The 25466-nt window shown below is 35.1% G+C and overlaps 1 protein-coding gene across 7 annotated transcripts in view; it reads right to left on the bottom strand.

Moving 5' to 3' along the window:
• The window catches only part of DCAF6 (DDB1 and CUL4 associated factor 6), an 89867-nt gene that overhangs the window by 50635 nt on the left and 13766 nt on the right, over positions 1–25466 (bottom strand). For all 7 annotated transcript variants that reach the window (XM_082498333.1, XM_082498332.1, XM_082498331.1 and 4 more), the window contains exons 2-8: positions 24180–24241; positions 17869–17961; positions 12535–12720; positions 7420–7533; positions 6215–6350; positions 4073–4287; positions 1401–1494 (exon numbers count right to left, since the gene is read on the bottom strand). In XM_082498333.1, coding sequence (XP_082354459.1) covers positions 1401–1494; positions 4073–4287; positions 6215–6350; positions 7420–7533; positions 12535–12720; positions 17869–17961; positions 24180–24241 — 900 coding nt within the window. The remainder of the gene's footprint in view (positions 1–1400; positions 1495–4072; positions 4288–6214; positions 6351–7419; positions 7534–12534; positions 12721–17868; positions 17962–24179; positions 24242–25466) is intronic.

The raw sequence follows: 25466 nt of genomic DNA on the forward strand, positions 1-25466 counted from the left end.
CTTGACATTACGGGGAAAAAGACAGCTAGAAGGACACTGAAGATATTTAGCTGAAAAAGAATTTAGATTAAACAGTAACTTTGTGCAAAGGCAAAGCTACAACTAATTTTGATGGGAAAGACCTGCAACAAAAATGATAACAAAAGTACCCCTAATATGAGGAGGTATACAAATAAGGTCTGTGGAATGAAAGCACCAAGTAAGCAGAATGTAAAACTGTTAATAATCAAATCCTGTGATATTAGAATAAGAAGGCACATGATGAAACTAAGAGAGCAGTTTAAAAGAAAGAAAAGAAAGTATTCCTTTACACAGTGGGCACTGAACTTCTGGAATTTTTTCCCATATGAAATATTATCAACAGGTTCAAAAAAGGATTACAGAAACTCACAAGCAATAGAACCACGCACAGATTCCAAAGGAGCAGATGGGAACATACCCTCTAAAATTTCTAATCCAGTAATTCTGAATAGTGGGGAAGCAACAAAGGCAACAGACTAAGGTAAGAGGACAGGCTCACATTCTCTCCCTAAACAGCATCTCCTTTTGTCTGTGCCAGAGAATCCTACTCTACATGGACCATTATTAGTCTGATACAGCTAGACACTGTTATTCTAGTTTGGGGAATCAGGAAGATAAGAAAACCAACACAGAAAATCTGGAAAGGGAAATGGTAGGCAGAAAAGGGAGACAGATTTAAGGGAAACAGAACAAATACTTGTACCTTCACAACTGTCAGATTTAAACAGAAACACATCATTAGATAAAGAGCAAGATGAGTGACAAAGCACCCTCTGCTTTGGTATCCCATTTTTTGACACTAAAGCATAGCTTTCGAAATGCTCTACCTACTGAAGCATTAAGTAAATGAGTAATATATTACAAACATGAACATATAAGCATAAAAATTTAGTCACTACATGTGTTTTATAAAAAAAAAAGAAAGAAAGATACAATATTAGAATCCTATTGCTTTGAGGTCCAGTCCCCTAATGTAACCATTACAGAGCATTTCACTGGTAACTTCGATTGCATATGAGGTTTGACTACAAAAAGGGAAATAGGTATTTGTGTTCCTACAGGACCAATGACAATGAAGTAAGCTCCCCTTGATTTACAGCAGCCTAACTGAAGCAACACATTTTTTCTGGTAAGAATATTTTCAATTTAGATATTTTTAAAAATCACTGTAGAATAGCAGCTCTGTGTTAAATTCTAAGAAAACCATCTTAAGACCTGCCTGATTCTTAAAACATGAATAGTTTAATCTGAAACATGTACTTCAGGAATACTTAAGAAAATTTGGAAAATAAAATCCAAACCAAACCAAAAAACCCAACCAAAACAACACACATGCAAAACAACACCCCACACCCCACCCCCAACTGCAAACACTGTACCATCTCTTTCTCGTTCACTCTCAGGTCTTGCTCTTGGTCCAGTATCTGACCAATCCCCTCTTAGCCGCAAACGTTTAACAGGAGGTTGCCGTAACTACAAAAAAGAAAGTTTTTTTTTTTTAAAAAGAGAAAGGCATTACAAAGCTATTTATGTTAGACAGTACAGAATTCTAAGTTGAAATATAAATGCGGTATCTCAATTTTCTTAAGTTACATAAATTTGTATGTCACAAAAAAAGGAACATTAACCATATGTTCAGATCAACTATGAATAAGCACAGCACTGTATCAATAGAATCCAAGAGTTTTAGCTATACAGAAGTTCAACAGTCTAAGTCAATGACTCTGAACTAATCCAGCTTTTATTTTATGCAATACTAAGTTAATTGAGGCTTTCCATACGGAACAATAATAAAGGTTTTCCAGAACTCAGCCTGAATTCTGCAAAAACATTCACCTCTTCATGCTAAAAACAGCTTCAGTTTAAGGAAATGTGGATTTGCAATTAAGGAAAAGGAAAAAATAACCAGACATTAACAAAACAATGAAATTTTATGAAAATAAACTTTAGTTTATTTTTTAACTTATGGTTTTTCAATTTTTATAACACAGGATTTTTTGCAGCAGGAAGTATAAAACAAGTACTACATAGGTAGTGTTACTTTCAGCAACTTGAAAAGAAAGAGCTAGTACTTTGAACATTCAGAAAGGCAGTTCAGAGTTTAAAATTAAGTGTATTGCCTGGATATTGCTGGCTTAAAAAAAAAAGGGTGAATAGGTGTGGTGACAATTTTAAATTAAACACAAAACCCCTACAGCAAAAGCATATTAAAGTGTTAACTTTAAGTAGCCAGCAGATTCCAGAAGAAAGCTTTACATTCCTTCTACTGTATACAACTTAAAGCCAAACTGAAATAAAAATAGCATTTAAGTAAAATCACCCGGCAAGAAGAGATTACAGGACATACTCTGTCCTTACAAAAGGAAAGAATACACAGGATCTGTTCTTAACAAGCCGTCACAATCTTCTCTCTCTCTAGTAACTGGGCAGTCAATTCTCTGCCAAATTACTTCACAGCAGATTAACATTACATAGAAGAAAGGGATAAGTACAGAACCATTTGTTCATCATTTAATTTTTTCTGGGTTCCTTTTTGCCTTCTCCTGCCTCAGTGAGGTAACATTGTAAGTCAGCTGGACATTCTTCCTCAGTCCTAAAACCTATACCCCCTTCTGATCATCAATATTTGTACTAGTAATGGCAGCCTGTGACCCAGTAAAATACAGCACGGTCACTGCTAGTAACGGGCCACAGGCTTAATATGAAGCTAACAATGCAAGCCTCACACTCGTCAGGCTTTGGACTTGCTTGGAGCATTCTTTTAGCTCATTTAGCTGCACCAGCAATTGTCTACTGACCAGGTGATTATCTCCTAATTTGCTTTAGTGTTGCTTAGATTTTCATAGATGTGTGGTGTATGACTTCTTATTAACAATTTTGATATATACAGGAATGCCAACTAGCTAAGCTGTGCAAGAAAAAACTACCTATGAACACAGGACACTAAAGTATTACAGGCATGGGCTGACAGCAGATATCCTGCAGGTGTGGACACAGGAGGATACCAGAGACACCTTCTCAGCAACTCTCCCGAGGCTGTTAATTGTACTGTTAAGGCTGGACCCAAGCAACAACTGTTTTAGGGGTAACAACAAGGACAAAGAACAAGCATTTAAAAGCAAAACCATGCCATATTAGCAGACTATTAAAAAACCCCACATCATGTAAAACATGTTTAAAAAATGAATAAATATGGCCTTCAAGCAGACTTTAAGAAAATAAGGAAGAAAACATCAACATCATGTTTCTCCCAGCAAAGAGAAGGAAGAAATCACCATCATTATCATCACACTTATCCTCCCAGCAAAGACAGCAGGATGCTGACAACTCGTTGTAAACTCCCTTGAGGCTCCTGTCTCAGGCTAAAGGTAATGAATGAACTCAGGATACAGAGGAGCCTGTGGAATGATGAGTATAAGGGCAGGGGCAGGAAGGAGTGGATGGTTGGGGGAGAGGGGGAAAGGTAAGAGATGTATACAACTTCACTGTAGTTAAAGAGATTTGGTTTATATTGATCAGAAAATTTAGACTGGAAGGGTCAGCATCATTGCAGCTGAGCTGGTAATAAACAACTGCTTGTGTTTTGGTTACGCTGCTGAAACTTTTAATATTACTCAGTAGCAGTGACTCACCTCCTTGACCTGAACATTTTGTACCCTGTCATCTCTATCATTAAATTATAACTTTTAACAAAGAGTATTTATACTTGATTTCAGGGAATATGCTTTTGGTGGCACAGAAAATAACAGAGAATACACCTTAAGAGTGACCTGCCACCTTTGCTCATTTTATAACCTGAGGTTCATGTAGATGCCTTCTCATCTTTAGGAAAAAGAAAACAGACAAGAAAGAAAACCAGAGTAACAAAATATTGTAAATATATAAATTAATTAGTTGAAAATATACAAATTCTGTAACACAATCTACTTGTCACATCTCAATCTATGAAAACAGCAACATTAATTTAAGATTAAATTAAAGGGAAATACAACTGATATAAGTGTGCCACAAGAAAAAAAACACATGAAAACAGGTCATCTTAATCACTTGCCTCTTCCCGTCTCTCTTCAGCAGAAGGAATTTTAAGTTCTCGTGCTGTGTCATCCTTGGGATCAAACAAGTATATGTAATCTGAAGAGTAGCTAACAAGGATCTCTTGACCATCTTCACTATAACACAGAGACGTTACTCTGCAGGATTTGTTATTGAGATGAGGAGGAACAAAACGTGCCACCATTCCAACAGTGCCCCTACCAGCATAATTCCCTATATTAAAAAAAAAAAAAAAGGACGGGGGAGGGAGAAGAGAGATAAAGAAATGACACATTTACTATTGCAAATTTTCAAAAGCTTCAATATAGTCCTTATTTAACATCCAACAAAAGATCAGAGAAAAGCTATATATTCTATAGGTTTTGCATTAAATTGGATCTGAATAGTAACATATCAGAACTTACTAGTATTTTATATTTTTGTTTACAAGCACTATGCACATTTAAAAAAAAATATTACAGCGCACACACACAAATATATTCATATATGACATACCCATGACAGTGTGTGCATCTATCAAATGTAGTACAAATGGAAATTTTGGAACCAAAGAACACTCACACAATAATAATGCAAATCTGCATCTACACATAAATTAGAAAGAAATTCATTATACAAAACTTTGAAAATTTAAGATATACATACCCAAAATGTTGTAAAAAATACTAGTTTTTCTTCTTTGAGGCATAATAATACTGCCACTTTGAAACCACAGAACTATACGATACATTGGACTTACCATGCTTCCCTGACAAATCACCTCCATCCCACAGGCTAACACAATCTTAAATTCTAGAATTACAAATTTGTGCGCAGATAAAAGTTACCTATAAGAAGATCTAACACTGAGAAAAACAGACTTTTCAAAAAACTCAGAATTTGTCATGTAGCTGTTTGTCGCATGGTGTATCTGCTGCAGCTTAGTATGTGCAACAGTCTGTCCTTGACCACAGACAAGTTCAAAGTTTATCATCTCACACTACATAAGGACTGAAACAGAAAGTTTTGAATGAAAATCAATAGTTTGCTCACTAGTCATAGCATACCTCATCCCTTAAAAAAAACAACAAACACCAAAACACAAAAAAACAAACCACAACCCCAAAATACTGCAAAACAAACAACAGAACACTATACCAATATAACCAGAAAAATTAGTCTTCACAATTTTGTCTTTTCTCTCCTTTACTCTATAGGCCTGCATATCTGAATTAATTTTATTCCTGTACTATTACAATACAAAAGCAAGTACATCGTACCTTTTAATCACCCCACCCCCCCGAATCTGTTCCTTAGGCAGTTCGCACAGAATTTTGCTGACCACTGTGATGAAAGGGAGAGATCTTACAAGAATGTTAGCCTGATGAGAGGGTATTTTTATGTTTATTAAGTGATCTTTACTGTTTCCTTTCTCCTCCCATCACAATCATCAACAGGAAAACGTTGCAAGAAATGACAGATTTTGTGACACTCATTACTTGCATGAATGCGTAGGCACAGCTACGTGTATTAATGCATGTGTCCAAACATACACTGATCACACATTGTAAGAGAGATGTTAAACTACATAACACACTTTTGCTTGTCAACTGCAATTTTTTTATAAAATCCTTAGGCGAGCATCTGAAGCATGCTAGCTTTCACATGAAGAATTTGTAACTTTTCAGTGAAATTATGTTAGATACAGCAACAACTACTGCAAAGATAAGCATATTGCATGACATTATAGAGTTCATAAGTTCCCTTCCCATAAGAAGCAACACATTCCGGCATGGACAAGATAAGAACTTAATTAAATTCAGGTGGACCACTGCAGCCTGCAATCACCAGCTTTTTGGAATCCTGGAATCACATTTCAAGACAAAAGAAGAGACATTACAAAATGTCTTTTTCTGCATTCAATATACACCGTATTCTAATGGATGAAGAGATTAAAGTTTACTTACTTGAAGATTTCTGTATTAGCAAATACTACAGTGAAATGACTCTATTATTACAAAGCATAGTTCTCAGTGAAGCAAGCTATACTTCAGTATTACACTTCAGTCATTCACCATCTATTTTGGAAAAAAAAAACAACCTAACCTGAAATTGGAACTGTAAATGGTTAGAAAAGCTTACTGTACGGTATGGTTCCTACCTGTTGCTCTTGTACCAAGCATTCGTCGATCATATATTCTTACTGAGCTATCAGAACAACCCACAGCAAGATAGTATGGGATTGGTGGACAGATAGCAACAGAAGTGGCAGCACGCCGACAGTTTATCAAAATATCCTGGAACAAACCAAAATACAGCATTCAAATAAGAGCTCTGAATATTTGAAGTATAATGTTATATTTTACTTCAGGACACAGGCCTATTAGTCAAGGAGGTTTTGAGAAAACTAGGTCTGGCCCTGTGAAGATAGATTGTAAATATATCAAACAGAAAAGCCACTGCAGAGAAGGAAAACTATCAGAAAAAGAAATAGATCATTAGACCAACTAAAAAAGAAAACAACCAAACCAAAACAAACCACAGGAACAAACACTTAAAAACAGATAAGCATAACAACTATGGATTTATAAATTAGCTTGCACCTTGGATTTTCCTATGGAAACATAGATAACTGTTGAGACACAAGAGCACGAAATATGCAGAAACAGTCTAAATTAATTTAAAGGCTGAGAATAGATTTCATCTATGGGCAGATAACTGGGTAGAGGAAAAGAAAGAAAGAAAGAAAGCCCTAGAGCTGGTAAATATGGAGAAAGCAGAATAAAATTAACCGAGAGTAGTAATATATACTTTGGTGTCAGTTTTTCTCCAACTCAGTATTAAAACTTTCTGAAATCCAAACACTGTGGACACCACCAATATCTTACCTTCTAGGGAGTAATACCAGTGAGTAATTTGATGTAGTTTAATTCATTACCAAATCTTTTCTTATGGAAGGACATAGGATGCTCAAGAACACAAGGCTGCAGATGATTTTTCAAGGTTCAATTTTTGCCTTCAACTCTGCACTCTATAGTAACTAATGTAAAGCAGACCAAGAGATTCAGTTTCAACACAGAACCTTTTCTACCATATCTAAAGCCTTACACCAAAGTTCATGAATTAAAAACTGCCAAAGGAGATATTAAAATGAAATAAATTAGGAGGGAAGGGGGGAGGGGAAGGGGGGAGGGAAGAAAGCAAGCTCCCCAGACTTTTTTTTGTTTCTTGGGAAATACGTTGTCATCTCCACCAACGACCCTGAAATCTATTATTTCTAAAAGCCTTACCAGAATTCATATCCTATGTTTGTATGATGTACAGCTCTACATTTAGGTCATCTTTATTAAAAGATTTCACTCTTACATCTTTACAATCTTCCTTTGTGCAACTTGTTTTGATTCGAGTATCAAACCATCTTACAGTGCCATCTTCACCACAAGACAGGAAAGTATAGGGATCATTTGGTACTGTCATAATCTGCTCAAAAAAAGAAGAAAAAGTATTAATACTTCCAGAAATACCATTAATTTGAACATAAAAGCATCAACATTTTGAGCAGCAGCAAAGACTGAGCAATGATGACTCAAGTAAAGCTTTCTACTGAAATAAAGAAAACTAAAACACTGCTGACGTTTCTTCATTTTCAAGGAAAGGTTTGAACTACTGAATTTAAAACAAACTGTGGAATGTCACATAAGATTAAATATTTACAGGTCAAAGCTTACAGTTATTTCTACTATCTTTTAATAAGCAACATACATTTACTGCAATCAGTTTTCAAGTAAGTAATAAATTTGCCACAATAATTCAACAGAAGTTCAGTTTATTTTCTGTCAAGTAATTGAAGACAATAACAAACAAAACCCTCAGAAATCTCAATGACATAAAAATACTAGATGGCTTGTATTCCCATTGGGCCATTCCTTTACATTCAAAATAGGTCCCTGAAGCAACTATGCATTAAAAGCCATTACTAACCTACCTCCTCACTGCATTTTTTTTTTTTAACTCGTTAAGAGAGCACATTCCACCATTTTCTTGACCTCAGCCCTACTCAAACTAGGGAAGACTCAGATGGAGTCTCACATGTATGGCTTTACTCAAGAAGGCCTCCTTTAAGACAAAATAAAAAGGAAAGCAACCATAATATCAAAGCTGAATTCCACAGATCAATGAACATGCATGAAACATCATATTTTTTACATGCTACCCCTTGAATAAAAAACAGACAATGTCATAGAAACTAGCCATATTTTTCTTTTCCTATACTACTGCTGCTACCAGTAACTTCACAGAAATTTATAAAACTACAAAAATCAATTAATACGCTAATTCAACACAGAGCAAATGAGTGATTCTGTAACACTTTTAATGTGATGGTTTCTTCTCCCCAACCCCAACTCTTAATAAAAGCAACCTATAGATATCTGTAAATCCCTCTACCTAGAGTGGGATTACAAAGGTAATCTCTGCAGGATTCAGCATTTCTTCTTGTAATGCTCAGTACATTAACTGAGACAATGTGTCCTGTGCCAAATCTTACTGCTGCCAAACAAGAAGTTTAACAGACAGAACAAAACAAAGGTTTTAATAACAACGGAACAATAAAACTTCTGAGCTATAACCATTGTTCTTTAATATGTTAGCGTAACATATTGAAAAAGTGTTCTTCACTACACATTCACTCAAATTGATTTCATTAATGCAGTTATAAAAGCCAGCAGTTGTTCTTCAATCCACTAAATCTTTCCAGTATTTTTGTTGTATTTCAATGCAGAGCTTACATTGAAAATATTTATTTTGTTCTGAGAATGTTACTGAATGTGGTACGACACAGCAAGCTCTTATTTCCGGTAGCTGTGTTTTAGTTTTGTTCATACTGATACTATTTCAAAATATACATGTAATAACGCAGTACATACCTTCACTTGCACGTGCCAATTTTTATGCATGGAGTTTAAAATCATACTAAGTACTTTATAAGCACTAAAATGGAAAAACTGAGAAGTGCATACTCCAATAATTAAGAATAATTGTCACTATATTTAAGTTCAATGTGTATACATTATATATATTAAACCCTTTTTTACTAACTTAAAAAATCCCTTTCTATTTAACTTTAAAAATATATAGTTATACGATCATTTTACTGTATGGAAAATATGAAGGTAAGAATTGTTCATAAAAGTACATTCTCCTTCTGAAATGCAATTAACATGAAGGGCAATAAAGAAAAGCATTTGGCTGAGTAAAAATAAACTTGTAATGGCCTTGTATAAACAACAGATTCTCCAGAAATGTGTTTCAAGTCCTTCTCTTTTGCTCTCTAGTTATTCTGTTCTCCCCAGAATAAAAAACAATCGTCCAATTATCTCACAGTTCATAACAATCTACACAAATTTCCACATTCCTCTGGTTTCAATAGATGTTTTCATAATGTCTTGAACTGTCACAAACTCCAAGTCTAAAGCGCAGTATAAATTCAAACCATATTCACATTTGGAATTAGAACCTCAGGGGCAGATGATGTTAGCTTTTGTTATTTAGAGAATCCAATGAGTCAAAGTTCTATATTTAATACGATGATGTGGTTACATACAGCTGAGCAGTAACATCATGATATTTTGAAACGATTTTCCCACTCCAGAAACCACTCAAGTGACAAAAGTTACACCGCTCCAGCTTCTGGCGTAGCACATCAGCCATTTGCTTAAAACCCCCTGCTACTTACGCTATTATACTTTCATATACCAAGGCTCAAAAAAAATGTCTGCTACGCCACACAATAATAGATGACTAATGTTCAAATACAAGGTTTAAGACACTAACAGAATTTATCATCTTTATAAAAAGTACCTCCCAAAATGTTTCATAAACCTATCTTTTCAAAGACTTTTTGAAGAGAGCTCAAATTTAGATATCTTAAACCTCAGTGCAAAACAGGCTAAGAAAAATAACTTCAAAAAGAGACACGGTTGTTGAAATAGTCAACATCATACAGGGGTTTTGAGATCTCTTCCATCAACTGTGTATAAAAACAGTATAAACAACCAAAACAGTATTGCACTGCTGTCATTCAAAACAAGAATAATGTCCTCTTGTTAACATTATTTGCTGAATAAAAATCATCCCCAATACCACCCTTTTGACTGTGCAATATAGCAATGCAATGTCCATACTCTCTTCAACTTATTTACTATAGTAAATTTTGAAAAAATGTACTATATTCTGTACAACTAGTTACTGTTCTGTTATAGTCATTCTATATGCAAAACAGTAAAACTTGCATCTTGATTTGCTAGACTGTGGTGCTCTCCATATTTCTTCCAAAATATTTTTCAAACTCTTAAGGTCTATTTTGACAAGTTTGATTTGTTGTACCTATCAAATTTATATTCATCATCTGGTTTAGTAGCTTGCAATGTGCATGCCATCATTACCGAAGACAGACAACACCTTGCAAAGAGACAAATGGCATCTTATATTACAGGTTAGAAGTGTTACGTTCTAGCCTCTGTTACTACTCCTTACCCACAAGCACAACTGGCAACTGCTTTCATTGACTATACCCCGTTTGATCATTGGTTTGCAGCACCACCTGGTGTCAATCACCTCATGTATTCAACTAAACTGCTGGTCAACCCAAGGTCAGGCAGATCAAAACTTACGACCGCCACAGTGACTTCTCATGATGACTTTTATGCTGCCACCAACTCTTTCATTTGCAGTACTCTGAGCAGCCTAACCCATGACACCAAACTTCATGCACTCAAACCCACTGCTCTAATGATACTTCTGCCGCTACCTTCCATGTTTCCTAAGCACAGTATCCATAACCATTCTCCTATTCTCAAGCTCAAAAGTGTTTTATATAATACTCACAGCTAGCTACCCAGTTAACAGAAGTACCATCTGAGCCAGTAACTGGCTGCTCCTCAAGCCTTCAGCCAGCCAGCAAGGAGAGGCTCTTATTTCTTCAGGAAGTCATAATGCAACAACTTGACAGACCCCCTCCTCAATGAGGACATTTCAGCTTTAAGAAATAGCATCTCACCCTCCAGCTGTTCTTATGAAAAGGCAGATTTTATTTGAGATGCAGAGAACATCCAACTTGCAGAATCCACAGACTAGCATACAGACTACTATATATGGTAAACTTCAGTGAGAACTGAGGCAGTTTAAGCTTCTGATTGGGGGCCATAAAGACTGATGCTATTCAAAGGAAACAGCAGTTGCTCAATCAAAACAAATCCCAAGAATAAAAGCAGATGATGTGAGCCCGGGATCCAGAATTATGTTTTGCAAAAGTAAAAATACAGTCTTGTGTTAAACCCAGGTAAAACCAAACCAAAACCAAAGCCACAAATCCCAGAAACAGAGTGAATAGCACAAGGTTTGGTCAACTAACCTACAAAGTTACCCTGCAGACAGGAAGTGGTTTTGTCAAACCCTTTAGTGGAATACGTGTCATTACAACCACAGGGATACTTTTACTACACAATCAAAAGTGAATTCTGGCAGTACTTCAGTCATTTTCTTTTCTCACACAACCTTTTCACACACCCCAATTTCTTCAAAAGAGATTTTAAATTATTTTGTTCGCTTAACATACAAAGAAAAAGATTTAAAAACTTGCTATGAAATCTGAGATAAATAGTTAAAGAAAAAAAGCAATGGATTTGGTATTTTTCCCCATGTGTGTCCTGCAGTAGTGTTCAACAAACAAATAATCAAAAAACCTGGAACATTTATAACCTAAGAAGGAAATAGACATATTTTTCCTATTTTAAGCACATAAGTTTTACAAGCAGCAAATTTTGCTGTCATTAAAATAAATAAATAGATCAATAAATCTGATCATCTTCCTAACTTAACTAACACTTTGCTTCTTCACTTGCCTATTTGCATGAAAAAAACTTCTAAGGGATGATTGAAAACACTGGCTCGAAATTTGCACATAAAGAGTTAATTGAATACAAAATAGAGAAATTACCTAAAACCGTAAATACATTTTTCAGATTGCTATTCACACATGCTGAAATAAGCATTTCTTAGGATTGAAATTGTGAAAAAGGCATTAAACTGTTGAAAAGCAGGGGAGAGAATAAAAATAAAAATGCAAAACATAGGTGCTGCTTCCACCTCCCAAGCTACTTCAGAAAGAAATTCACAACACAGTTTAAATCAGTTTTGCTCTGCAGAGGATTCTTTCAGTGAAAGTGTATTCAGCTATTATATTTGCAAAGAAAGTGGTCTTAATGACAGTACTTTTTGGAAAGTCCTCCATTTTATTTAGACAACATATTTCTCTTTTAAAGCCTACTCCAAGAAAAAAATAATAAAAAAAAACCTAGAAGGAAGGTTCTTTAATTCTCACTGATACAAAGCTTTCATCAGTCTGGTTAAAATCAAGGGCAACAAGACAAGAAAATATGTATTCTACCTATCTTAAAATTATCATATACTTTTGTGAGGTACCTCATAGGTAGTTCCATAGTGGCACGTATACTGGCATTGTCTGTTGGTCTCCACATCTTGTTCAACATTAGTGTAAAAAATTACTCCATCTCCAGAACAAGATACAATCTGTTTGTCATTGGTGCATGGTAAGAATTTTGCACTAAAGATATTGGCCCTGTGTCCTGAGCGAATGGTTGTTAAGACCTAAGGAAGAAAGAAAAAGGAAGGCTGTATCAGGTTAATATTTTCAAATAAAGAATGGGAAAATAACACAGACTCTGGTACTATAAAACATCAGTTATGTACAGGCTGCCATTTAGATTCACAGTTTAACACAACACAACAGAGAAGCTGTCTTACATCAAATTTCTTCTACAAACAAAGTGGTTCTACAAGAGACATTCACTTATGCACTTGTCCAAAGTACTCTGCAAAATGAAAGCACTGAAATAGAACTGCCACCTTTTGTTTTTAACATGCTAGTTACATATCACATCAGGTTTCTTAAAGTAGAACATCAGTCTAAGGTGATAGTGCAGCCAGCCAGCATGTCAGTGAGGAGAGATATAGAAGAACTGTAATATTGTGGGTCAAGAAGAACAAGGCATTGTAATCCAAGCCAACTTCAGTGTCTTTAAAAATTGATGCTACTCTTAAAATAAACTTACTTTAAAAAGGAGAACTGAAGTTTATAAGAAAGGATGTTTTGAAACCAGTCAAAAATAAATAAACATTTAAGAACACAATTACAGGGCAATAAAATAAGACTTGACTTAGTCTCAATGAATATTATTCATCTACAGTAGAGCAGAGAAGCATATAATTTACTTCACAGTCACAGATGGTTTTAAACATTTTGTGGTGTCTCTTTGTATTTTCTAACATACTTATTAGTCTTTTAAAACTGGAAAAACCCTCCATATGCTTTCCTGTGCACTAGTAAAATTCTATTCTTACCTTATTTCTCCTATCTGCAGCATTGAAACCAAACTGCATTTTCACCAGTACTAATAGGAAAAAAATACTTACCAAGTTGTTTACTGTTTTAAAATTACTTCCAAATTTCCATTCAGTTAACTTAATTAAAGAAAATACTACAGAAGTGAAGTTGCTCTGTCAGTGATAGCTGGTGACTAGTATTTTACAAGTGCTATTTCACACCTTTTACACAATTAAGAGAGTAACAGTGTGTGTGCATATTTTGAAAGATACACAAGGCTCAGTATCAAAATCAGGAGAGATAATCCATTTTATTTCAAGAAATCTGCGTCTTCATTTAGATTTTTTCAGGTTTCTGCGTTTTACTGAAAACCTTCAAAACCCAGATTTCAAAAGAAATTAGGAACTCAGTATCAAAGGATCAACTCAGAAGTTCATAAGGTACCCTAGTTCAGATGACAGTTACAAGACATGTCATCTGTCAATCTGGCCTCTGATTTTACGTTATTGGTACCGTGAAAGAAATATTTTTGTCCTGCCAAGAAATCCTTTTTATCTCCCTAATTAAAAAAAAAATAAATCTAAATAACTAGGGGCTTCTCTACCACCATAAATTACTCTTGCCAGTTCTCCACCACTTCCTAATATCGAATACAAGGAAGCAGACTTTTTTTCTCTTTGCTCTGCTGTACAGGGTCCTTCTTTCACCAAACTAAATGTGCTTCTTTCCCCCCTTTTCTCAGAAACCTCAACCTATTGCCCTTGCTTTTTATGCAGTTAATACCTAACTTATTCTAATAATCTGCTTTAATTTTCCCAATCTGCGGATCTCAGTTCAGACATGGAGATCTACCTTTGATGATTGCCCTCAAACTTAGAAAATCAAAGATTTTTCTTTCCCTCCCTTCTTCTCTCCTCCACTGCAAACTGAAACAGCATTCAGAAATATATACAGGTACACATTTTCAGTAATGAGTTTTCTCACAGGCAGACCTAAACCCTCTTGCCTGTCCCTCAATTTCCTGACTATGTTGTATGGTATTGCAATAAAAAGTACTGAAATATCACAGCATTTATCATATGCAGAAAATTTTCCATGCCCCTCTTGACTTGCACTGTACATCCTTTTATACTCTGGTTATTATATTGCCTTAGAGAGGGGAGAAAGAGACATAAAGAGTTGCTTGTGCCAAGGCAGCAAAAAAGATGAGAAAATTTACACAAAGTAAAACAATACCACTACCTTACTCCATTGGAGCAATTTGCTACCAACTCATAGCAGCCTACAAATACTTATCAACTGAGTAAAAATGAGGGGAAACCAAAGAATTTCAGATGTTCTTCAGAGTACTTAACTAGCAGTAGTAATTCAGACATCCTCATAACTTTTGCAATTGCTTGTTATAAGTTACACAGAAAATCAGTTGAAGAGGCAACAAATTGAATAATTCAGATCACATCTCCTAAAAGCACCGGCTAAATCTTTGGGACAGAATTACTAATTCACATAGTGATCCCAGAAGCTTGGACAAAAGCTCCTTCTCTAACAATAAGTACTTTTCTGTAAGAAAGGAGAATTTCTGGCAGCTACTCTGTTGTGTTCTTTAAACCTGAAATGTATAAGTTCCATATCCAAATGGAAACTCTTTACGATAAAAAGAAAAAAGTCACCATAATGAACAAAACAGTATTTTTAAAGTCACATTAAAAACTAAACCAGTTTAAAAAGTGGTTTTATTTCTACTCTAGCTTACTTTTTGAAAGGGAGTCTGTTGAAACAAACTTAAGTCAAACATCGGTGGGTTTCTAAGCCTTTCAGAACGTATTTTAATTTAGGGTTCCCATTTAAGATACTCAGCACAGAATCATTTACAATCCAGCCTTTTCAACAGCATTTCCTTTGAAGAGATCGAACCCCCCTTAGAAGTAAAGGAAAGCAAACCTAACTGAACTTGATCCTAAAGTGGATGGAGTAGCAATGCTGATTCTAGAAAAGCTGTAAACCTTCGGCCCCACTAAGCACCGTCAAAAGCCTCCCCAGCACTTTCTCGTGTGAGCTGAACCCTTTCTCTCCCAGAATTTGAACCAGGCTAAAGATTAAAAAATCCTGGACGTCACTACTCACAAGAATCTGTCTTCATACTGGTATTAGATGAGAGGAGTCTCAGGCTCCGTTTAAAGGCTTTGAAAACTGAGCGGTCAATTTGACATAAATATATACCTTCTCATCTTTTTGTACCGGGTAGAGCCTTAGCTCCAGCCAAACTCTCCCCACTCCCTGCCCCCAGTAATGTGACGCCTAAAACAAATAAAATGAGGAAGAAAAGATCCACAAGAAGTATTCTCAGTCATCCCAGAGTATAATAAAGCGCTCATCCTTTTGATTTAAACTTGCAATTACTATTAGAAATCTCAGAAACGCATTTCTCCTCAGATGCACAAACACTATAAACATAAAACCTACTTAAACTTGAGAAACATATTTGGAAAATATTCTCCTTCTGAGACACATTACATAATAACAATTGACATTGGCATCTGGCCATACATAAACCAAACTGGACTGACTTACAAAACACTCATGTAAACAAGAGTTAAACAAGATTAAATGCTTCCTTCTTAGATTAGGTATTTTATTAACACAGAAGACTATATTGATGGCTGAAGTCTATTTTTGCTATTCATAACAGAAAATATGGTGATAAGGGTATCTGCCAAAATGACAGAATTGCAGTAGAGTTCTGGTATCAATACCAATTTGCTCCCCTTTCCTGTATAGATTCTGTTACTCAAACCAAAGAAAATAAGCGAATGCAATTGTAACAGTCATTAAAAATCGTATCTCTAATACATTTCAGGAACAACACTGATTATTAAGTCTTCTTGCCAGTATCTGCTGGTTATAATTCCATTTGCATATACGGGGGAAAAAAAATTAAAAAAAGAAATCTGCTCTGCTGTTACATAAAAAAAATAATAACTCAGCTGACTTTTAAAAATAAGAAAAACAAAACATTTCCTATATTTCTCATTTGGCTTAAATGCAGCAGTAAAACACAACAGAGGAAAAGATCCCAAATCATCCTATGAAAGTATAAAGTTTAAATTGCTGTATCTATTAAAATATTTTAATATAAGAATTATATAAAAGATAACTATATAGCAACTATCCCACAATGATGTATTAAAATAAACTCTGCACAATGAATAATACTGAACACCTTTTACATGAAAAATTTTTACTTTGCAAGTCTCTCCAATCATACTCACTTTGGAATATATCCTTCATTCACTTCATAGCTGTCTTAGGTACCTCTTATTCTTCAGCTGAACTCTCAGTCCAAGAGAAACCCTGGTCTAACAACACTGATCTGAACTTTGTTAGAATGACACCAATAGTTGAAAGGAAGAGATGAAGTTTGGAAGTTACGGCTCACTTGGGGGAGTGAGGAAAAGGGCCTTACCTGTAGGCACAGGCAACACTCCAGATCACTATTATTTTCCCACCACCGCTCTTCAGGAAGTCAAAATATTGCTGCCTCCATAACCTTCTGTTCAACTCTCTTTCATCACACCAACCACACATTTTGGTTCCCCTACTACGTTTAATTTTTCAGCACCTCTTCAGGGTTTAGTTCTCAACCTCTGAGAAAGTGTGGGAGAGAGTACTTCACTTGAACAAGGCTGCAAAGGATCCCCAGCACTGAAGGACACCGTTCAGAGCATCTGTTCTATCTAACTATCAGCAGCTCCTTAAAGAGCAAAGTGTGGAACACCACTACTACATGATGAATGCTAGCTGACATTACTGGAAGCTACTCAACTGCATCGTAACCCATGTGACTGCAGACATGGAAAAGCAGAGACTTTTACAGCACTTTCCCCTTCACAAACCTGTTCCCCCTATTTCAGTACAAACTCTGCTCCATCCACATACATGCACACACAAGGCAATGTGATTTCAATGGTAACAAAGTATTTTAATCAAAATTGACACTTCAACAACATTACACAGAAGGATAACTCAGTATATTACAGCAGCAAAAGCTAATACAGTATTTTAAAACTAAAATGAAACAGAAAACAATTTATCTGACTACAGGATTTCACAAGAATTACTGAATCCTATTGCTAATTCTGACACTAATCTGTTGTGAGACCATGTTCCTTTTGTGCCAGACCACCTACCGTAAAATGGGATAACACCTATGTCGCAAGGGATTAGAATACTAAGGTTTTCAAACAATGTGAAGTTTTGTTCCCATTTGTAAACACTATAAAGTGCCTGATATTATCTTTGACAGATAATAATTAATATATGAAAAATAATATCTCGACAAATATCTTAATATCTTGAAAAATAATAACTTAAATCTTATTTGAAAATGACTGAGTATTCAGAAACAAACTTACCTTTCTGCTGTAGGGATTACTAATTACCAGATTGGTATCATCCGAACCAGATAAAATATATTCTCCTGTATCATTCCAGCAAATTGTATTCACCTGCATGAATTAACAAAACTTAGTTTAGACTTACATTAATTCAATTTTCAGAATATTAAAACATCAATACTCATCCAACACTACAGAAATAGGAGTTAACAAATTCAAGTGAAATGATGCAATTTCTAAGCAGCTAGCACAAAAAAAAAAATATTGTGGTTTTAAAATAAATTGATAAGGGAATCACCTGCTTCACCTATGGCGTCTCAATTACTCTCTCTGCTCCTGAATAGTCCATCAGGTAAATTAAGCCTTCCCACAGAGGCCTCAGTAGCTACAATTTTACACATTCAGTTGCTTTAATGTACCAAATCTACTCCACAGAGTTTTTCCAAATTTGAACTGGAGAGCATCACAATGCTGTCGTTATTATATCTTCACCATATCCAAATTCTGACTATCTGTTGCTTTGTGTACTTTTCAGTAACCACACCTTCGCAGGGATCATGTGAAAAGCACTGCAGAATCTACAGCAGATCCCTTTTCAAAAGTGGGAGTACGCTGGGAAAGAAGAATCCTAGAGTGAGGTACAGCATCGTATTGGGAGAATTTTACAATATATTTCCTTATCAATTCTCCTTTTCACAAGACTGTGTTTAACGTGTCAATGACATAAAGCTGTAAAAGCACTCAAAATCGAGGAAGCTCCAAAAGTATCAGTAGAGTAACCTGTCTTCAAGCAGCAGCTCATGCACAAGCACCAAAGACTACATGCATGACCATTATTATTTCAAGTAGCCTCTAAAATAGCTTTAAGTGTCAAACTGCAGCCATCAACATCTTCTGTTGGCTATATTCTGTTGGCAGAATAACTGCCTTAGTGTGATGTATCAGAGTGGACCATATAATTAGTAAAAAACCCACTTCGTTCTACATCCTTGTCTTATGCTTTTTTTTATTATTCAAATGTCTCATTCTGAGCCCGAACGACAAAAATATTTTTGTTTAAAACAAATATACCCACTTTAGTTATTTTTTAATCACAAGCTTAGTTGGGATCCTTAATGAGGCAAATTATAAAATCAGAATTAGCCGTTTCAGGTCAATCATATGGGCAACAACTTGACATAATCATTGAGGAGCTTAACAGACATGCCTATGGCAGAGTTAGCTCAATGCTCAGCAGCAGTCAAATAATGTTAGGAATCATTAGAAAATGCACAGAAAAGCAAATGTCATTCTGTCAGTGTATACATCCATGCATGGCAAATCTGTGTCTTCCACACTATGCAGTTTTGGTTCATATCCCACCCCCGTATTCTCCATTTCTATTACTACCCATTTGAAAAGAGAAATTATGAAAAAGAATGACTAAGGTGATCATAAATATCTAACACTTTTTATTGCAAGAAGCAATTAATTTGTACTATTCTGGGGAGGGGATATGACAGAAGCTTATGAAATCATGAATGACATGGAAAAAGAAACAAATAGTTTTCCGTAGATCTTTACAGTACAGGAAATGGAAGGCCTTCAATGGAACCATCATATGACACACATGGCATTTTATTAAAACTGGAATTCATTGTCATGGAATGTCCTAAACACGTGAAGTGGAAGAATATACATATTCATCAAAGAAAAATTAAAAACAATCAGAAACAAAGATATAACTTTCACCTCCATCTGTACATTTAAAGTGTGATGTGTTCTCTAGAGTACACTACGAGTACTGCCTGCTTGTCCTGTCTCAACTTTCCTCAAAAACCAGTACTGGCCACTCTCAGGGACAAGTTACCAGGCTCGACTGCGCATTCGTATGACCTTGCATAGCTACTCTTATGATTTTATAACCCTGGTCAATCACCAAGAACCATGCAATCAACTAGCGCCCAGAACCATCCATCATTGAAGTAACCTGTCCTGACGATGACTGTACTTTAAAAATGTTGTCAAACATAGCACAGTACTACAGCTAGGGAAAACACAAAACCCAAGAATGTTCATGTTCATCTACATTTCCTTTCAGGCAGAAAAATACTACTATTGCCCTAAAGAAAGCAAAACGCTAGTGGAAGGATACAAGAATAGAAACAAGATCAAAACAATGCAAAAAAACAAGAAGCTGCCAAAAAAAATTAAAACATGATGTGAGAAAGAAGAGCTAGCAGAAGGGGGTAGGGGTGTGTATGTATGTATCCAAAAACAAAATCTGAAGGACAGGAAAGCAGAGACAGCATCAGAGGGATGATTATCTACATTGCAGCATCACAAGCCTACACACTACCCAGGTCAAAGTTGGTTCAGAAAAAATCCTGGAGTGAGATGACATAACCAAATGTGTGCCACAGGTCTATAACTAAAGAGGATCTTTATTCCGTACCAGATCACCACCTCAACACTACTGTCAAAATAAAGTTCAAAAATATCAGTCTTTCAGTGAAATAAGCTTGATTTTTTTTTTCCCCAGAGAACACCAACTTTCCAGTAAGTGATCAGTCAATACACTACATTTCTCAGAGATCAGTACAACCTGTTGACCAACAGTGAACTACCCCAATAAATATGCACATGGATCACTGAAAACAGATGTTCTATATGAGCTGTCGAAAAGAAGTTCTTATGTCTCATTCCACGGTAGCAACCCAACTATTAAAATAGACTGTAAAATGAGGACTAGCTAGAAAATTAGTTTGTATTTCAAAACTGTGTAGAAACGCCACAGATCTCCTAGCTTCACAGCTACTCAACACCCAACTAAAAGCACAATGTCACGGTTACTACACTAAGGGTTTGAAATTCTTGGAAAAAGGTGTTAGAGCCAAAAGAAAGGATATATCAAACACAAATGACAGAAGATGAGAAAAGTCGAAGGGTGTGTTTTTCTATTAACTATTCCACATTATCAAGTGTATCTAATCTTATTTGCCACTCAACTAGCTTTGAAAGGAAGCAGCAAGCACTTCTGATTTACTAATTAAATAGTCAAAAATAAATTTACTATCTCTGTGTTCTCCTCAAAGACAATGCAGGAGGCAGTACAGCCAATCCTTAAAAAAAATTAAAAAGCACATCTATGCAATGTAACAGTAGAATTAACTCTTTTGTGAACAAGACAGATTAACAGAACGCAAGAAATAGAAGAAAGGAAATGACTGTAGATATCCAGAATATCAGAAAGATCTTCCAAGCAAGAAAGCAGGTGGAAAAGACACTATTTTTCATCAGTGGAGGAAAAGGTAAAAACTGTTTGCAAATTGTTAGAACATTCAAACTTCCAATACTAATTTAAGCATAACATAGCGTTGAGGACTACATCTAAAAATTACTTGCTCACAAGTACCATCCTGAAGGAGATGTATGCCACACAGGATGCTTGTTTGTTACTGAACTGAATGTCTGTACATAGAAATGAGACATCATTCCTCCAGGTAATACTCTTTCTTTTATTTTTAAATGTCATATTTGCTCATGTCAAAGGCTCCATCTACCTATGCATTCTGCAGTTCTATCTTCCTCAGCTTTCACAGGACCAGAACTGGAAGAAAATAAGCGTTATTTTTATTTCAATTCAATATATTTAGAGTTGCTTTCTCCTCTACATTCCTCACACTTCATCGCTGCTGATCCAAATTGATTCTTTTTCAACATTTCGCCTTTGGATTTAGCCACTCCATACAGAAAGCATCTCACCTAACTCTATACATTTCCTCATCATCTTAAGCACCCTTTAGAGTTAACACAGAAAATAGCAACTTCTGGCATACATATGACCTCACTGAATTGGACAATGTGAATCATGCTGAAAGAGGGAAATCATGCCCTGGAAGGGTAAGGTTACAAGCAGACATCAATGATTCGGTAGACTAATTCAATTACTTCACGTACCACTGGCTAGAAACTGTCTTCAAACGAAGTGGAAAATTGCACTATTTCAAAGACAAAGGTACCTAAACTCCGAGATGAAAATACTCATATCTCAAACAAAAAGGTGCTAAGGTAATACTACTGCTACAAGAGCATGCATACTTGAAGTAATTCATAGAACTATTCCCTTTTTCAAAGATATTGTACCTAAATATGACTATAAATACAGTTGTATTTCCCACAGGACCTCACTTTTGTGTAACATAGATCGAATGGTAGATAGGAAGTAGGGCCTTACTTTTATCCTCAATTAGAAAAAAAATAATTCTTGCCTTGAGTATGTTGTCCACCGTGTCCAATTACACAGCATGCTTTATATAGAAAATACAAGTCACAACTTTTTCCACAGAAGAATGCAAATGTTCTTAAAACACAACAAAAAAACCACCAAAAACACAACCAAAAACCCAAACCCAACCACTGCCCTCCAACCCTCCAAAAAACCCCAACAACCCAAAAAAATCCAAATACAGAAAAACCCTTCATAAGACAACTATGGCATTCATTCCTCACATTTGAAATGCATGCTGATTCAGCAATTGAGGGGGGAAGACTAATGTGGTCATTTACCATTGATGGTATAAGCATTTTAATCAGCAAGGGCACTGTAATTTCATTTACTTTTATTTCACAGATTTTTTTTTTAAAGCAAGTAGTAAGAAATTATACTGAATGGTTGTTAGCCATAAAAGATTATACCCTGCAAAACCCCACACAATAAATGAGGTAAGAACTCGTAATATCCCATTCTTTAAAGGTGGATAGTTCTGAGCAAATTTAATTTCTAAAGATATTTTTCAAATTATAGCAGTATTTTAAACACCTGCATATAATGCAGGTGTTCACAATTAAGTAAGCTCACAATTAAAACATTTTCCATCCAGTAAAACAATTAAGTTAGGCCACATGTTAAAGCATACTTTAAAAGCTAACACCATCAAGTCAAAATGAATTTTCAAATACATATCCACCAGGTGGATCCAAGCGACACCAAATAGCCAACACCAAATTTGCAATTTCAGTTACATCACACAGAGGTAGTTAGCTAAAATAGAGATTAGTCACTCCATTTTTAACAACTAGCGAAGAAATACTATTTTCTCGTCCTCAGTTTTATAGGCAAAAAATGATTATTTTTACAAGAAAGCAAAAAAAAACCTAATTTAAAAGCCCCAAACAACTTCAGGAAAAGAAACTTGAAAAATTTCATCTTAAACATATTTGAGAAAACTATAAACTACTGGAAAAGAAATTCTAAAGTAAAAATCACTGTTACAACCTCGAATACAAAAACTGCATCATAGAATAGTTTGGGTTGGAAGAGACCTTACGTTGTCATTCCTATAATATTTCTTGAAAAAAACTGGGAAATTAATGCATTTGTTTTTTTAAGTCAACACCATCTGTACCAGAACATTAGACTTAAAACGGAAGTCAGCGCAACAAAAGTAGCTGACTTTTTATATACAGCAACTCTAATCCTTGCCTTTCCCAGCCTTTCCAGTCTCTCAAAAATATCAGAAGTATGATTTTGACTTGTGTATCTCAAGCTAAAAGGCTAGATTTTATTAATACTTTTTCTTTAAAGCTACTATTGTGTTAGCAACAGCTTTTGAAATAAACATGTAAAGTATAAAATTTACACTTACATTTTCATTTTTTATAGAACATCTAGTATCCTTTTACCTTTCAGATATCTTGCACAACAGAGACAATGCTTTAACAATGACGAATTTCTGCTCTATTCGTCAAAGGTAATACAGTAATCTCTTTGCCCTTTACCTAGTTTAAGCAAAATCTTTTATTTAAAAGAATAAACTGGACCACTTTCAAAAATTAAATATTTAAATAAGCAATATTTCAAGTTATGTTATTGCCTTTCAGGGGAGGCTTATTTTTGTTTTTATTGTCTCTTTAAATAAGCATGTAGCACCTGATCGTTTGCTTTTTAGACCTGGAGAATAAATTACTCAAAACACTAATAAAGCTTTAAGTCAACAAAATGTATCGACATAGCACAAAACTACTAAAGAGTCCATTGATGAGTTAAGATGAGTTCTAACTGAAAAGATAAGCACGCATTTTCCTGGCATAGGAGATTAATTAATTCAGCAGTGGAATGCAGTATTAAGGTATAAGAATGAGATTTTGTTTTGCTTCAAAGGTAAAGTGTCAGATGTTTAAGAAGAAACAAATACCTAGAGAATTCAGATGTAGGTCTCAACAAGCGGAGTTTTCCAGGCCAGCTTTAATATATGGTATTTCCATTTTTAAGTAAAGGAACTATTACCATGGCAACAAATTCACAATTTAACATCTTTTAACAAACACAAAAGCAACAAGTGACTTACACATCCATCATGCACATTCAAGGTTGCTTCAAGTTTTAATCTTTGGATAAATTCTCTTCTCCCTGTGAAGAAAAATACTAATTACATACTCTTTTAAAACAATAACACTGAAGAAATAATTAAGACCCTGCTAATGGGCACTAACAGGTAAAAACCTAAACAAACTTCATCTTATGCACCACGCACTACTAGCAAGAATGTATTCCCAATTCAAGAATACATACATCTACCTAGTTCACTATTCTTTCCTTACCACTGTGCTTTAACCATTTTTTTCCCCTAGAAGAACAAACTTCAAATGTAGGTCCTTAACACTAGGTTTATCGTACTTTTCAGTTAAATTATATTATTAATCCTATTATTACTAAATTTTCAAATCACTGAACAATACATGTATTTTCAATGAAGATTCATATTTTCAGCTTAATTTGATTTCTACAGCACTTGCTTGTAAGTAAATATGAATACTGAGGTGGGAAATACCACCTGGTGTATGCTTATGTATCACTTTGCATAATAGAAACCTAACAATTTGCTTCTAGGGTGCTACTGTAAGGCAAAATGCAGCACAATTATACGTGACCCCCAACAGGATAACTTCACTAAGAAAGGTATACTCCACAGGCCAACACAAAAATCCAGTGTTTGCCGGTCCCATCCAATTTTCACGTGCAGAACAGAAAAGCTCGATAGCAGTGGATGATTCTTGGGCATAGCATTATATGCATATAACACATCTGGAAGCGAGGTGATGTCTGCAGACCAAAACACAGGCACTTGCTGACAATCCTCTGTACAGAAACACTGAAGGCAATTACTTGAACTCATTTTTAAAAACAAGCAGAGCACAGATTTTCCTCCCTCCCGTATGGTCTGCTTTTAATCCAAATCACTTAAATCAGTAAGCAAGAAACAGTAAATGTGTTCTAATCACATCTTCAATTGCAATTTTTATTTCCTTAAAGAAGTCTGTTGACAAAATTAGATATGAAATGACTTGCTGTTAGATTAGGATTTTTTGGTCTTAATAAGAACACAGTAGCTGTACAAGTTTCAGTAAATGTTTAACTTGAGATACAGACATATGGCATCTCATATACTTATACTGGACTATTTAAAACATTAAAAAAATGTTAGGATTGCACTTGCTAGCATATGTGATTTCATATATATGTGATTAATTATTTATCATGTGATCACTATTCATCTAAATATTTATTTGAGTGAAGAATTAAATACAAGCAAAACTACAATACTTAAAGACTTAAAAATACTTACTTATTCCCT

The sequence above is a fragment of the Vanellus vanellus genome (genome assembly GCF_965231255.1).
Source record: "Vanellus vanellus genome assembly, chromosome: 1".
Taxonomy (NCBI): Eukaryota; Metazoa; Chordata; class Aves; order Charadriiformes; family Charadriidae; genus Vanellus; species Vanellus vanellus.